This window comes from Papio anubis, chromosome 5 (genome assembly GCF_008728515.1).
Source record: "Papio anubis isolate 15944 chromosome 5, Panubis1.0, whole genome shotgun sequence".
NCBI lineage: Eukaryota > Metazoa > Chordata > Mammalia > Primates > Cercopithecidae > Papio > Papio anubis.
Genome location: NC_044980.1, coordinates 89,572,703 through 89,588,749, shown reverse-complemented (window position 1 = coordinate 89,588,749; position 16,047 = coordinate 89,572,703). Strand labels below are relative to the sequence as shown.

General features: G+C 40.1%; 1 protein-coding gene across 18 annotated transcripts in view; it reads right to left on the bottom strand.

The window, feature by feature from the left end:
* Positions 1-16,047, bottom strand: part of CAST (calpastatin) — a 111,898-nt gene that overhangs the window by 65,816 nt on the left and 30,035 nt on the right. For 10 of the 18 annotated variants that reach the window (XM_017959741.3, XM_017959737.3, XM_017959739.3 and 7 more), the window contains one exon: positions 12,325-12,396. In XM_017959741.3, the coding sequence (XP_017815230.1) occupies positions 12,325-12,396 (72 nt within the window). Of the gene's footprint in view, positions 1-3,057; positions 3,310-12,324; positions 12,397-16,047 lie in introns of those variants that run through there. The other 8 variants (XM_009208818.4, XM_009208815.4, XM_009208817.4 and 5 more) reach the window with 3 other exon arrangements.

Genomic DNA, 16,047 nt, shown 5'->3' with positions numbered 1-16,047 from the left:
GTTTGCATTCTGAGAGAGGAAATCACTGTAGCAAAATGAGAATTTAGTGTGTGATAACTTTTCATGCACTGAAGCTCATTCTTTGAAAAGTGTTCACGGCAAGCTGTTCAATATGTCCTGAAAAACAATACAGTGTGGTAGTTCTTGTTTTCTTAATCTGTAAAATGAGCATAATAGGAGCATCTACCTCATAGTTACATTATCATCACAGCACATAAGGGCTCCGTATGTGCTTAGAATATAGTGTTTTCAGTAAACGTACCTGTTACTATTAATGTGTTACAGCCACATTAGAACTATTATTAGAACTATTAATACAAATATTAATATTAGTGCTATTAATACTCTTTTCTAATACAGATTATACTAATCTATTCTTTTACTAGAACCTATTACAGTCGCCTTTTAATAATCTATTATTATTGCTTAGGGTAGACAATAGAGTACTATAGCACATGGGTCCAACAATATCACCTTGCTAATAGTATGATTACACACAGTTTCTGCCCACATCGCAATGTTCAAATAAACAGATTTACTCAGAAGCCATCAAGTCTTAGGAGATGTAAAGTGGCCTTAAAAATTGGAAATCATGTGACTGGGTAATTATTTTTATGGTTTTCCATCAAAATGGTATGGCTCAATTCTTTTCTTTCTTTTCTTTTCTCTTTTTTTTTTTTTTGACACAGGGTCTCATCGCTGTTTCAGGCTGGAGTGCAGCAGCACAATTACAGCTCACTATAATTTCAACCTCCCAGGCTCAATTGATCCTCCCACCTTAGCCTTCCAAGTAGCTGGGGCCACATAGGTGCATGCCACCATGCCTGTCTAAGTTTTAAAATTTTTGTAGAGACAGGGTCTTGTTATGTTGCTCAGGCTGGTCTCAAACTCCTGGCCTCAAATGATCCTCCCTCCTCGGCCTTCCAAAGTGCTGGGATTACAGGCATTAGCCACCATGCCTAGCCATTTTTAATCTTTTACCCAATTAAAAAAAATTGGAGGTAGTACCCAACCAAAGTTCATTTAAATGCATGAAAGTGCTTTCGGTCACACTCTGACATTCAGTGGGAGCAAAGAGCTCTATCTAATTCAGAATTGTCACCCAAAATGCCAACAGTATGCTTTTTGAGAAACATTAAGATGACATTTTTAAGTCAAGGGCGTCCACAGAGAAAAAACAAAATGCAATGTTTGTGAAACCTCCTGTAATTTTCTAGTATGCAGATTGCTAATTCAATGTATCAGAAACACTACGCAGTATGTTCTTATGAGGTTAGACACACCTGTGCTAAAACAGATATCTCAGATTCGTATGATCTCCAAATTGAGGGAATTATAAAGTATAATGAAAGAGGAGATACAAAGATATATATGAACATAGGAGAACATGGGTTGGGTTATGGAGTTTTTATTTGAATAAGACTGATTAAGATAGTTCATATTTTGAGAAAAAGTAACATGTTTCCACCTAAGAAGCAGTGATCACTTAAAGTCAACTGTTATTATAAACAATGAATAAAAACATAAATACTCAGCTGATTTTAAGAAGTTATCCAAATGAAAAGAAAATGCTTTCTTTTTCTTTTTGGTTTCACTCTTTCAAACTGTTATTTTACGTACTATCTTTTATGTTTTCATTGCAGGAGAGATGTTATACTCAGTCAATTCTACCAGAGAATAATCAAGGAACCAAAACTCCCCACTAATTCTATATAATCAACTATTCTCATGCACTGAGACTCTTCTTTCAAAGCATCTGAACTGAACCACAGCCAATATGTATACTTGAATGTGCTACTTTATAAACACTGTTTCACAGTCTACAAAGCATGCTGATTTGTAATAGACACCAGGAGTCCTTGCTACACACACACGGGATCCCTAGTCAGCCCCATTGTTATAGGTGGCTTATTCCTTCTCCATCAGTCTACAGATGTGGCCCTTCCTTGTTCAGCAAGATTTTGCTAAATTTCACTACTTCATTTTAATTCTATGCTGCCTCCTAGAACCCAAGCAGCACACCCTCCCCACCATATTCCCAGCAACTCGATATTCCTTTTAGATACTGAAAAACCAGTGCGCAAAAGTCGAATTCATTCATCAGAAAGAAGCAATCTATATTAATATAAACTCTATTACTGATTAGGAAATAGACTTTCCCCTTTTGAACAGTAGATGCCACTCCTTGTTGAGCTTCCCTGCAATGCAGAGGTTTTTACCTCTGAAGAACATGTGAAACAGCAGGAACTTTCCAGAGCTGCTGATTAAGCATTTCTGTCATTCTGATGCATAGGTGGTTTCCTAGAAAATTAAAGAGGCCCCAAAGTCCCGATCCTTAGGAAAGCTGCCTAAACTCTCTGCCTCGTTTTCTGAAGCTGTACAATGGGAATAAAGAACTTGCCCCCTGTTTGTAAGTGGAGAATGCCGGGTCCCTAACCATACAGAAGAGATAGTTACATCTCTGTGAAAACACTTCGTATTCTTAAAAGATAGACACAAAGTAACCCTCAGTGATGTTATACTACAACAGTCTCAGGTTGTGTAAAGGAAATGGAACCGAAACAGGTTACAACACTTGCCACGCCACACCCAGCATGTATCAGGTACGCAGAAAGGTCAGAGTGAGCTCACGCTCTAAAACGGAGGTCATCACAGGGTGGCGGCAGGGCTGGGGAGGAGGAGGGCTATCTCCAACCCTAGAGATAAAGGTGCCAAACCAAATTGACATAGCTACTGCTTTCCTTCTTTCGGCACTTGTCCCAGGCCACACAAATCCCGTTTTGTAACCCTACGCGTCCGGTCACCAGATACATTCCCGGAGGAAGGGGCAGTAACAGTGTTACCGACAGGGAGGAGGAGCCGCCAAGAAACACAGTTAAACTCAGAACGCACAGTATTGCCTGGGTCGCGATAGTAGGAAGAGCGCACGTCCAGAGCCTGGGGAGTCCGCGGCAGGGTCCAGGCCCCAGACACGCAGGGCCGGACGCTGGGGGACACAAACCGCTCGACCCGGGAGCACGCGCGGCCTGGAGCAAAGCGACGGAAGACAGTACTCACTCTGCGTGGACTCAAGACCCTGGAAACCTCGGCTTGGTTTTCAAGAGGTCTGCATTCCCGGCTGGGCTCGGCTCCCGCGGTTTCCGCTTGGAGCCCCAGCCCAGCTCTCTGAGTGAGACCGGGCGGGGCGGTCCCGGGAAGGCGACGCAGGATGCTCCCCGCCCCCACTGCCCGGCGGCCCCGCCCCAGGAGCCCGGGATGCGTGGGGAGGGAGGTACCGTTCTGTGGACTCGTCATGCGCCTGGCATCTGGGGACTGGCTCACTCAATAACGCAGCCTGTGATGCGGACCACGTGCTGTGTGGGCTGCGCACCGCCGGCTGATGACAGGTTACCGCTCCCTCGGCTGTCACCCTGTGACTACCAGAATAAGGGAACGACGGTGGGTGCACTTCGCAAATACGCTCCCCCGAAGACCTCTTTTGAAACTATAAAGTGGATTAATAATGACTACAACCAGGGATTTGCAAATGTAGTTAAAACTGTGTAATGGATTTCTTTAAAGAGTAGTTTAACAGTGAGAATTCTACCGGATTACTTTATATTACAAACTTCAAAATTAATAAGAATAGATTTGACGCCATTGAATGCAATATTAATTCATGAGTCTATACTGATGTAAATAAATGAATGAATAAATAAATAGAGGAGTTAAGCCACTCTTTCATATAGAAGGTCAACTAATAAATATTGAATGAATGATAGAGTCGGAGAAAATAATTATAAAAATTTTAAAAATAAATGAAAAGCCGTACACCAACCACATTATAGGCTCTGAACCCTAAACTTGGGGTGTGAGTGAAGGAGATGGTGGTGGTCACTGTTTGAGGAACAGAGACCTCAGGACAGGCTGGACAGTGCTGTGTTGAGTCATGACAAGTGATGGCCAGTGGCATGAAAAAGGTGAACTCATCCACACAGCTTTGTACCCCACCAGGCAGCCAAGGCAAGTAGGGCCCTCTGATGTCCCCTTCAGGGTACTCCTCACAGCCACCTTATTTTTTTTCTTTTATTTCTGTCAAAAATGTAGTGAAATAACAGCCCTTCCAACTTTAAGATTCTAACATTTCCAGAGCAGAACACCCCATCCTTATAATTTTTTTTTTTTTTTTTTTGAGATGGGAGTCTTGCTCTGTGGCCCAGACTGGAGTGCAGTCACGTGATCTCAGCTCACTGCAACCTCTGTCTCCTGGGTTCAAGCAATACTTCTGCCTCAGCCTCCTGAGTAGCTGGGATTACAGAGGCGCACCACCACACCTGGCTAATTTTTGTATTTTTAGTAGAGACAGGGTTTCACCATGTTGGCCAGGCTGGTCTCGAACTCCTGACCTGAAGTGATCTGCCCACCTCAGCCTCCCAAAGTGCTGGGATTACAGGCATGAGCCACCACGCCCGGACTTAGAATTCTTCTTGATGGAAGTATAGCTTATATATCCCTTTTTGTTGTTGTTGTTGATCATTAGTATTGTTATTCCTTTTTAAAAATAAACTAAAACTCAGCTCATCTAGGTTTCACTGACATTAATTTCTCCTGTGACAAAAACAGCACAGGGTGACTAATTTGGGCCACACCCCATAGGGATGGGCCCTGGGCCCCACAGCTTTCAGAGTTTGGCAGCTCAATGATGCCTATCTCTGAATGTATTTCTGTGCTCCTGAAATGTACAGATGAGTAATCACATGGTTATAAAACAAATTTTCTGGCAGGGCATGGTAGCTCACTCCTGTAATCCCAGCACTTTGGGAGGTCGAGGCGGGTGGATCACCTGAGCTCAGGAGTTCGAGACCAGCCTGGGCAACACGGTGAAACCCTGTCTCTACTAAAAATACTAAAATTAGCTGTGTGTGATGGTGTGTGCCTGTAATTCCAGCTACTCGGGTGGCTTCAGGCAGGATTATCGCTCGAACCCGGAAGGTGGAGGTTGCAGTGAGCTGAGATCACACCACTGTACTCCTCCCTGGGCAACAGTGAGACCCTGTCTCAAAAAAAAAAAAAAAAGAAAGAAATTCGGAACATTCTTCCGCTGTAAGTCAGGTGGAAAGGGGCTCCTTTCCTTAGAGTGAAGGGAAACAATGTTGTTCCACTGCTGTGCTGTGGCCATCACAATCCCTGAGGGTGTCCTTCCTGCCAGTGTGGTTCTCAAATCATCTGCATCTGAAACTCTTGGGAATGCCTATTAAATATATGAAATCCTGGGCTCTTCCCCACCCTGGTGAATCAGAATTTCTTGGCTTGGAACCTGAGAATCTGCATTTTAACCAGATTCTCCAATTGATGTTTAGGTTATGGGTAACCTAAACTACCCACATTCAGCACTATTCAGTCTCCTGGCTACTCAAAATGTGGTTGCCAAAGCAGCGGCAGCACATCAACTGGAAGCTTGTTAGAAAAGCAGAATCTCATCCTCATCCCGGACTTCCTAAATCAGAATCTTCATTTTATTTTTATTTTTATTTTTATTTTTTTTGAGACGGAGTCTCGCTCTGTCGCCCAGACTGGAGTGCAGTGGCCGGATCTCAGCTCACTGCAAGCTCCGCCTAGCGGGCTCAGGCCGTTCTCCTGCCTCAGCCTCCCGAGTAGCTGGGACTACAGGCGCCCGCCACCTCGCCTGGCTAGTTTTCTGTATTTTTTTAGTAGAGACGGGGTTTCACCGTGTTAGCCAGGATGGTCTCGATCTCCTGACCTTGTGATCTGCCCGTCTGGCCTCCCAAAGTGCTGGGACCACAGAGAATCTTCATTTTAATAAAACCCACACTGACTCATTATGTACATTAAAAGGTGAAAATTACTGCTCTGGATCTTATTTCTCAAGCCCTGGTTATTATTTGTACATTACTTAGATAGTATTTTTTAACCTGCCATAGTTATATAATGTTTACTTAATTTAAAAGAAATAGATTTACTTTAACCTTAAATTCAGTCTCACCATAAATGAAAATAGCCATGGGATTAGGAGTTGATGTGCTAGTTTACTTTTTATAGCACATTAAAATATAAGCATAATTATTAAAATAAAAATGCTTTCTTGTCTAATACACAGTCATCTCACAAACCACACATGGTAGGAGAGTACTGTGGGCTGATGCTGGCCCTGAATGTCAGCATACCCTCCACAGTACCTGAAGAGTTAACCCAAACCCTCACTCCTATTATGGATGAGAAAGTAAGAACCTAGGAAGAGAGCTGTGTTGCCAAAGTTAGCACAGCTATTTATGGCAGACCCAGGACCCAAATCACAAAAGTATTTCTCTGATAGGTGCTTATTCCTTCATAGATCTCCTCCTGTCTAGGCTGGGAGGAAAGTTGTTTGTACTTTCTTCTGTTTGAAAGGCCTAGTGTTGCTGAATAACCTATCATCTATAGTTTTCCTCCTATTCTATTAGGTAATTCTCCTGTTTTCCTTTCTGTCATGGATAGCTGTCATTCAGCAGGAGGCCACACATTTGAAAACCCTCACCACATATTGATAATTTCCCACCTCATCAGTCCATGCCGTCCCAAAGCAGGATCCAGAAAACTCACACCCCTAGATTCCCTTGGAGCAGGGTGAAGGCATGTGATTTACACTGGCCAATCAGATGTGCCAAACAAGAATGAGCTTGGAGGTGAGCAATGTGTGCAGGCTGTTGCCCACCAGGAAATCCATGTTATAATAGGGATTTTGAGTCTTCTGCATTGTTAGTGGCAGAGTTCCGGCACCCAGTCCTCCATGTGACAGCAGCTGAGCTGTGGTGGCAGCAGCAGAAAGCCTGATTCTGTTACTGTGCATTGTTCCCACTGTAAAGCTTTAGATTTCTTCTGCTGTACTCTCCTGGATTTCTCTACCCGCTACCCCCTGCTCCTTAAGAAATTCCTTTTTGGCTTAGTCAGAGTGGGTTCTAATTGGAACTAACAACTTTAACCAGTACATCTGCTTAACAGCATGGTCTTCTACAGAGACATTCCTAATGCAATTTGAACCTCGGTTTCCTCACCTGCACAGTCAGGTTGGTGAAATAGAAGTTGTCTGACAAGTCTTCCAGAAATAAAATTGCATGACTGCTTATGGATCACAACTATTTTCATATAGGCTTTAGTAAGGGTCTGTATAATTTCTGCAGCCTCATCTTCACTACTGACTTACCAAAAACTAAATTTTATGAACTACATATTTTATAATAATTATTTTGAATTAGAAATATTTACATCACTTAAGAGCATTAGATCTTTGAAACCCAAAACTGCATAGCACAAGGGATATTATTTGAGGACACAAATCCTCATTTTGTAAGAATTCTCATAAAACAGTTATACAATATACAGAAACCATTCTCTAATGCATAGCTTACACATATGCTTCAAATTAAGTACTAACTTTTTAAGACTTTAAAGTTTGATTAATAATTGTAAAATTATCACTTATCTTAAATTTCAAATTAACTATTTCCAGAATCAAGAAAACTAGCACTAGTTCTCACTCCCAATTCTATCTATTCTGTCACGCCTTTTCAGAATGTGTTGGGAGAATATTATTCTGCCTGTGTGTGCCATGATAACTGTGTAATAAAAGGCTTCAAGTTATGCTATTACCCCCAGCTTTTCTAAATGATGCATGGGTATGTAATTTCTTAAGGGATAATGCTATGAGTTACAACCATTCCAATCTGGCATCAAAAGAAGAAATAAGCAATTACATTTCTTCAAAACTTTATAAAAGTAAAAAATATGAGAATGAAAGGGGTGAAGAATCAAACCCTGGAGAACTCACATTCTGGAAACTGGCAAAGGAAAGTGAGTCAGAAAAGCATCGTGAGAAAGAGAAACAGGAGACATAAGAATGGAAATGGGAGAGGATGGTGTTTTTAAAGCAAAGCAAAGAATTTCAATTTGCTGTTAAATACTAAAGCAATAAACATGTGGCTAAATTATCTCTACTTCCCAGTTATGCTCTCCCCCTCCCAGCTCTTAAGACAGAACAGGGTTTGTGGGGAGATGTTCAAATTCTTTATAACTATCCCATCTCAGAAAAATAGCGTTAACTTCCACCTTAAAAAAAAAAAAGAAAGAAAAAAGAAAGGGTCTGATTCTTATGATTATGTTCAAGAAAAAACTGGGTGTGGTTTTCCACAATGTACTAAACCTTCAGAAGTTTAGATAATAGCAAGTCTGGGAACATTTACAAATAACTCACTAAATCTCTTTGGGTGGGTGTTTTGCTAATGAGGTGTATCATTTTTAGAGGCATAATTAAGTGTATGCTAAATACAAGTCCTAATAACAATAAAAGTTAATCTTTTTTAGTTAGAGAATCTCTTATTTGGAGACCTGGAAACAACAGAATATGAAGACTAACAAGATCAATCATAGGAGAGGTCCATTTCCCCAGCAACTACTAAATGCCAGGGCCAGGCCTAAGTGTTAGTATTTATTTTCTTTCATTTAAGCCTCTCAACAGCTCTGACAAGAGAAGTCCAACCCTCATTTTACAGATGAAGAAACTGAAGCTCAGTGGGGCTGGAAAAATAATAGTGGCAAAGAGGAAATCCAAACTCGTATTTGTTTGTGTAAGCAACTGTCTCTCACCCAGTGACCATCGATGAATGCTGTGGTGTCTCCAGCAGCAGTAAAGAATGGCTAATTAATTTTTGTATAAGGAGTAAGGAAAGGATCCAGTTTCAGCTTTCTACTTATGGCTAGCCAATTTTCCCAGCACCATTTATTAAATAGGGAACCTTTCCCCATTTCTTGTTTTTCTCAGGTTTGTCAAAGATCAGATGGTTGTAGATATGTAGTATTATTTCTGAGGGCTCTGTTCTGTTCCATTGATCGATATCTCTGTTTTGGTACCAGTACCATGCTGTTTTGGTTACTGTAGTCTTGTAGTACAGTTTGAAGTCAGGTAGCGTGATGTCTCCTGCTTTGTTCTTTTGACTTAGCATTGTCTTGGCAATGCGGGCTCTTTTTTGGTTCCATATGAACTTTAAAGCAGTTTTTCCAATTCTGTGAAGAAAGTCATTGGTAGCTTAATGGGGATGGCATTGAATCTATAGATTACCTTGGGCAGTATGGCCATTTTCACGATATTGATTCTTCCTATCCATGAGCATGGAATGTTCTTCCATTTGTTTGTGTCCTCTTTTATTTCACTGAGCAGTGGTTTGTAGTTCTCCTTGAAGAGGTCCTTTACATCTCTTGTAAGTTAGATTCTTAGGTATTTTATTCTCTTTGAAGCAATTGTGAATGGAAGTTCATTCATGATTTGGCTCTCTGTTTGTTTGTTACTGGTGTATAAGAATGCTTGTGATTTTTGCACATTGATTTTGTATCCTGAGACTTTGCTGAATGGATTAGAGACTTAAATGTTAGACCTAAAACCATAAAAACCCTAGAAGAAAACCTAGGTAATACCATTCAGGACATAGGCATGGGCAAGGACTTCATGTCTAAAACACCAAAGCAATGGCAACAAAAGCCATAATTGACAAATGTGATCTCATTAAACTAAAGAGCTTCTGCACAGCAAAAGAAACTACCATCAGAGTGAACAGGCAACCTACAGAATGGGAGAAAATTTTTGCAATCTACTCATCTGATAAAGGGCTAATATCCAGAACCTACAAAGAACTCAAACAAATTTACAAGAAAAAAACAAACAACCCCATCAAAAAGTGGGCAACGGATATGAATAGACATTTCTCAAAAGAAGACATGCATACAGCCAACAGGCACATGAAAAAATGCTTGTCATCACTGGCCATCAGAGAAATGCAAGTCAAAACCACAATGAGATACCATCTCACACCAGTTAGAATGGCAATCATTAAAAAGTCAGGAAACAACAAGTGCTGGAGAGGATGTGGAGAAATAGGAACACTTTTACACTGTTGGTGGGATTGTAAACTGGTTCAACCATTGTGGAAAACAGTATGGCGATTCCTCAAGGATCTAGAACTAGAAATACCATATGACCCAGCCATTCCATTACTGGGTATATACCCAAAGGATTATAAATCATGCTGCTGTAAAGACACATGCACACGTATGTTTATTGTGGCACTATTCACAATAGCAAAGACTTGGAATCAACTCAAATGTCCATCAGTGACAGACTGGATTAAGAAAATGTGGCACATATACACCATGGAATACTATGCAGCCATAAAAAAGGATGAGTTCGTGTCCTTTGTAGGGACATGGATGCAGCTGGAAACCATCATTCTCAGCAAACTATCACGAGAACAGAAAACCAAACACCGCATGTTCTCACTCATAGGTGGGAATTGAACAACGAGATCACTTGGACTCTGGAAGGGGAACATCACACACCGGGGCCTATTATGGGGAGGGGGGAGGGGGGAAGGATGGCATTGGGAGTTATACCTGATGTAAATGACGAGTTGATGGGTGCTGACGAGTTGATGGGTGCAGCACATGAACATGGCACAAGTATACATATGTAACAAACCTGCACATTGTGCACATGTACCCTAGAAATTAAAGTATAAAAAAAAAAAGAATGGCTAAAAAAGAGTAGACCTCAGTTTTGAATTTATGTTGGTTCCAAATGTTAATTAACTCCCGGTATTTACAATTCATGGTCTTTCAATGATTTTTATATTTTTATTGACTGGTAGAACAGAGCTTTGAAAAGGTCTTTAAAAGGCATGGGTCTTAAAGTGGCGTGGTATTTAGCATTAGAGGGACTGGCCTCTTCTCACTTCTCAGCTGATTATTGGTTTGGGCACCATCAGGGACTTGGAGAACAGTTAGAACTCTGAGTGACACTAAAATACTAACTCTTCATTGAGCAAGTGACATCTATGAGAAAGTCTGACTTTCTTAAGATAGCCACCAGTTTTAAAGAAAAAAAAAGCTTATGTTAAATAGTTATATAGATAGTCCTGAAACATAGGTTGAGGTTTTAGATAATCTTGGACATACTAAAAGACCACAAAGTTGAAATGGGCTGAATATAACAACTTTTTTTTTCTTTTTTTTTGAGACAGAGTCTTGCTTTGTTATAAGGCTGGAGTGCAGTGGCATGACCTCAGCTCACTGCAACCTCCACCTCCCGGGTTCAAGCCATTCTCCTGCCTCAGCCTCCCAAGTAGCTGGGACTAAAGGCGCATGCCACCACGCACCACACCCAGCTAATTTTTGTATTTTTAGTAGAGATGGGGTTTCACCGTCTTGGCCAGGCTGGTCTTAAACTTCTGACCTCGTGGCCTCCTTGGCCTCCCAAAATAATTTTATTTATCAAAAACTACTAGCTAATATTATAAAATTATACTTTCTTTTTATTTTTGAGACAAAGTCTTGTTCTGTTGCCCAGGCTGGAGTGCAGTGGCACTGTCACAGTTCACTGCAGCCTTGACCTCCCAGACTCAAGTGATCCTCCCACCTCTGCCATCTGAGTAGCTGGGACTACAGGCACGCACCACCAAGCCTGGCTAATTTTTAATTTTTAATTTAATTTTATTTAATTTTATGTTATTTTATTTTATTTTGTAGAGACAGGGTCTTACTATGCTGCTCAAGCTGGTCACGAACTCCTGGGCTCAAGTGATCCTCCTGGTGATCCTCCTGCCTCAGCCTCCCAAAGTGCTGGGATTACAGGCATGAGCCACTGTGCCTGGCCATTTTCTTGTGTTGAAAGGTGAGGTTTCAGTGATTTTTATAAGTTGCAAAACTTTGAAGGGTTATATTACCAAAAATTGCTTAGATGGAGCTTATAAGACCCAGCATTGTCAAAGACCTCTTGACAGGAAACCTGGGTTCAAGCCCTATCTCCATCTTACTGGTGTTGTGAGCTTGTCAAGGTTATTTAACCTCATTGAGCTCTGGTTTCCTCAGGTATAGAGGAATAAGAAGAAGATTGTGAGGGGATTACATGATATAATTACATAAAGCACTTAGCAGCACGCCTGCTGTGGTTAATGCCCATGAGAAGGATTTGAATTATTTTCTAAAGTGGGAGGACTATGTTTTCACTCACAGTATGTGCAAAAGTTTAATATTATCTACAGATAGTCATGATAATAATTAATATTTATTTAATGCTTATTATTATATGCCAAGAAGATTTATACAATAAATGGTTTTACTAGGTTTTAAATCATTCACATCATTATTAAGAAATTATATTCTCTCTTCCAGCACAGAACTGATACTTTGTTCAAAAACCTTCAGTGATATCCAGACACTGTTTGCCGTTCCTACAGGCCATACCCACTAACCATATCCCTGTAGAACACAGTAGGGGACTTTTGTGTTCAGGAAATCACTGACCTTGGTGGCCGAGGCTGTTCCACCAGCATAGGTTCTGGAAGATTGACTGCTGCCGAGGCTTGCTGCTTTTTTCTTGAAAATAGAAAATGTTAGTTTCAATGGAGGAAAACACCTTACCAACATAGTCAAATGCAAACTTACACATCAATACCAATATTTTCTCAAGTAACAATCAGATTAATATTTGAAACACACCCAAAATAAACATAGGCTTTGAATTTTTCATAACTTTGCCCGGAGATGATATAAATATTGAAATGAAGAGTAAGTTGAATAAGTCTCAATTGTTCAATATTCAGTGATTTTGGAGAACTGCAAAAGTCACTGAGGCAGTTCTCATGTACTTCCAAAAACATCACTCACCCTTACAGTGCCATAGAGAGTATACAAGGTTACAATGTCTATGCAGGGTGATTTAGAAATATGTATCAAAGATGCTATTCTACTTGCAAAAATGTGTCTTAGGGAAATAACAGAAAAAGTATTTTTCTACAAAGATATTCGTCACAGTACTATAACCTAAAAAAGCTGAAAACAATATAATAATGTTTATTGAGTACTATGGTTTGCCAGGTAATTATTCTATTAGAATAATAAAATAATAGATAATAAGAGGATAAAATGCTTCAAGAATAAAGCCTCTTAGAACATTATTCTAAGTACTCTCAGTGTTTTAAATACCATGCATAACAACATAAACCAATATAGACCCAATACTATTGTTATCTCTATTTTATGGGTGAGGGGACTGAGGAACAGAAGGAATAAATTACTTGGCCATGGTCACAGTTAGTAAAAGGCAGGGTATCTGCTCCAGACTCTAATCTCTCACCTACCTATACTGCCTCCCATAATAGGGGGTTATGTTATGGGACAGCCATAGGATGAAATATCATCTGGTTAGTAAAAATCATGTCTTAGAAGAACACTTCATTAAAAACAAATTATTTATATTTTATACTAAGAAAAGTCAAATTATAAAATAGTATGTATCGTATGATCCTTTAAGGTCATATGAGGTTATTTTCTGATGGTGTGAAGAGTAATTTTTAAAAAATCCTTCCTGGGCTTTTTTGTGTTTTCTTACGTTACTATTTTAATTGAGAAAAAGAAAATAAATGGGGGAAAAAGGAAAAGTAAAATACACAGTTGCTTTCTCAACAAGACCTTCATATCCTGTATCTCTTTCTTATGACTATCCATATTCCAAAGAAGCAAGCATATAGTTTTTTGTTTCTTTTTTTTTTTTTTTTTTTTTTTTTGAGACAGAGTCTTGCTCTGTCACCCAGGCTAGAGTGCAGTGGTGCAATCTCAGCTCACTGCAACCTCCGCCTCCTGGGTTCAAGCGATTCTCCTGCCTCAGCCTCCTGAGTAGCTGGGATTACAGGCACGTGCCACCACGCCCACCTAATTTTTTGTATATTTAGTACAGACAGGGTTTCACCCTGTTAGCCAGAATGGTCTCGATCTCTCGATCTTGTGATCCGCCTGCCTCAGCCTCCCAAAGTGCTGGGATTACAGGCGTGAGCCCTGCGCCCGGCCAACTATAAAGCTTTATAATGTAATATGGGGATACGCTCCAAGGTCTATAAAGTGTGAATAATGTACTGTAAATATTGAATACACAAGGTAAGATAATACATAAATTAGCCAGCATATAACACATTAAAGCGTTCTATATCTATGCAATAAATATTTTATATGTATAATGTATAATTGAGAATAATTTGGTTTCATTCTTTAATATTTAGAAGAAATATTTAGCCAAATTTATATTTTCTAATTTATTGAAAATGCATGCCATGGAAGTTTGAACTGAAGTCTTCTTTCCCTCCTGGGTAAATTTTGCCTTAGCATGCCCCAAACTCAAAACTTAGCTTGCTGTCCTCAAAGCACCATCTCTATGTGTCCACTCATCAGCCACTCTAGGGGCCTCACAGGCATTTGCAGGAGTTCAGGCTCCCAGGCATCATCTGTAGAATAAATAAATAGTCTCTCCCAAGCATACACTTACTGCCATCAACCAAGGAAAGAAAAAACCTAGATACATGTGATAAAAACACAAGAGGCTGCTAAGAAGCTAGTGATGCAGGTGTGATATGTGAGATGGTAAAAGGAGGGGATAACCTACATTTTATCCAGATTGCAAGTCTTTTTAAAATTATCACAAATAATAACAAATAGCTTCTGAGAACCTTAATGTACAAATGAATTCTGTGTAAAAGGCTGGACATAAGAAATAAGACAAGAATACAGCAGTAGCATTATCCATTTCAACTTCATTACCTATCTCAATCTCTCATTTTCCAATGAGGAAACTGAAAGAGGCTAGGTCAGTTTTCAGTGTGACATAGCTGTCCCAAACTCCAGATATTAGCTTTTGATCTTAGCTACAATTGAGGAAGGCTATGTTCCAATCCTGGGCTAATTACAGATTCCATTTGCTACATCAAAGCCCACATAATGGACCTCAGTAAAGTAAAGCTCACCTGTAAAGTCTATAAATTGATTCCACTACTTACAATATGCCAATTAGGATCTGCCAATGAGAATTTAAAACTCATATTTTGGCTATGATGAAACTATTAAGTTAAAAATAATAACTGTTTAAACTTAATATACATGCTGAAAATGACTTACTAATAAATGAAATGTTTTTTAACTTAACGGAGGGTCCCTCAACTTTCTTGTGGGTATGATCTGTTCCCGTAAAGACTGGCTTGCTCTCAGCTACCTGGATTACCTAGTCCACAAAGGACTAATGTAGTTCAGCTGAAGTGAGAGTGAAATATGTAAAATGATCTTTCATTAAATTTTTATCTAACAAGTATTTATTAAGCCCTTTGTTGACATCTGGCACTGAAAATACAATGCAAAAGCCTAGAAATGCACCCATATACAGAGCAGACTCCTTACTTTCAGATTGGTAATCAGAGTTTAATTACATGTTGTTTTGGCTGATGTACAAGACCTGGCCCCCTTTCTTCATTTGCATCTGACTTCACATATTCATTTGTCCATTTATTCATTGGGAAAACTGTGAGCCTGGTCCTATTCTAGGCAATGGGGATATAATGACCAATTAAACAGAAAAAGCTCCTGCTCTCATGGCACTTACATTCCAGTAGAAAGACTCAGCCTTTAAATAAGTCAACAAAAAAACAAGATGACTTTAGAGGGTGGTGAGTCCTGAACAGACTGTGAAACAGGATGAGGTAACAGAGAGTGATTGGCTCAGGATTGCTTCAGACAGGATGGATGAAGAAGTGACATTTGACTAACACCTGACTGCTGTGTGGAAACCAACCATGTAAGTATGGGATGAGGGAGAGAGGCATTCTAGGTAGACAGCGCAGCACGTGCAAGGGCCCTGAGGTAAGAATGGGCTTGGTAAGCAGGAGGAGCAGAAAGAAGCCAGTGCAGCCAAAGCATGCTGGGTACAGGCATGTATGGTATGAGATGAAACAAAACGCAGGATCAGGATATTTATTCTGAAGTGACGCAGATCCAGAATAGCCCTATAGTCACATGAGTTTGGGATCATCAGTTTCTTCCAGGATCTGGTTTGTTTCCTAGTCTTCTCAGGTTACTGTCTGACCCCCATGAGTCCTCCCTTGCTTCCAGGTGCAAGGTTCTCCACGTCCTCTGGCTTCATGTCACCTTGTGCTTAGTTTTCCTTGTGCTTAGTTTTTCTTTACACTCATACTCCTTAACATCAGCATC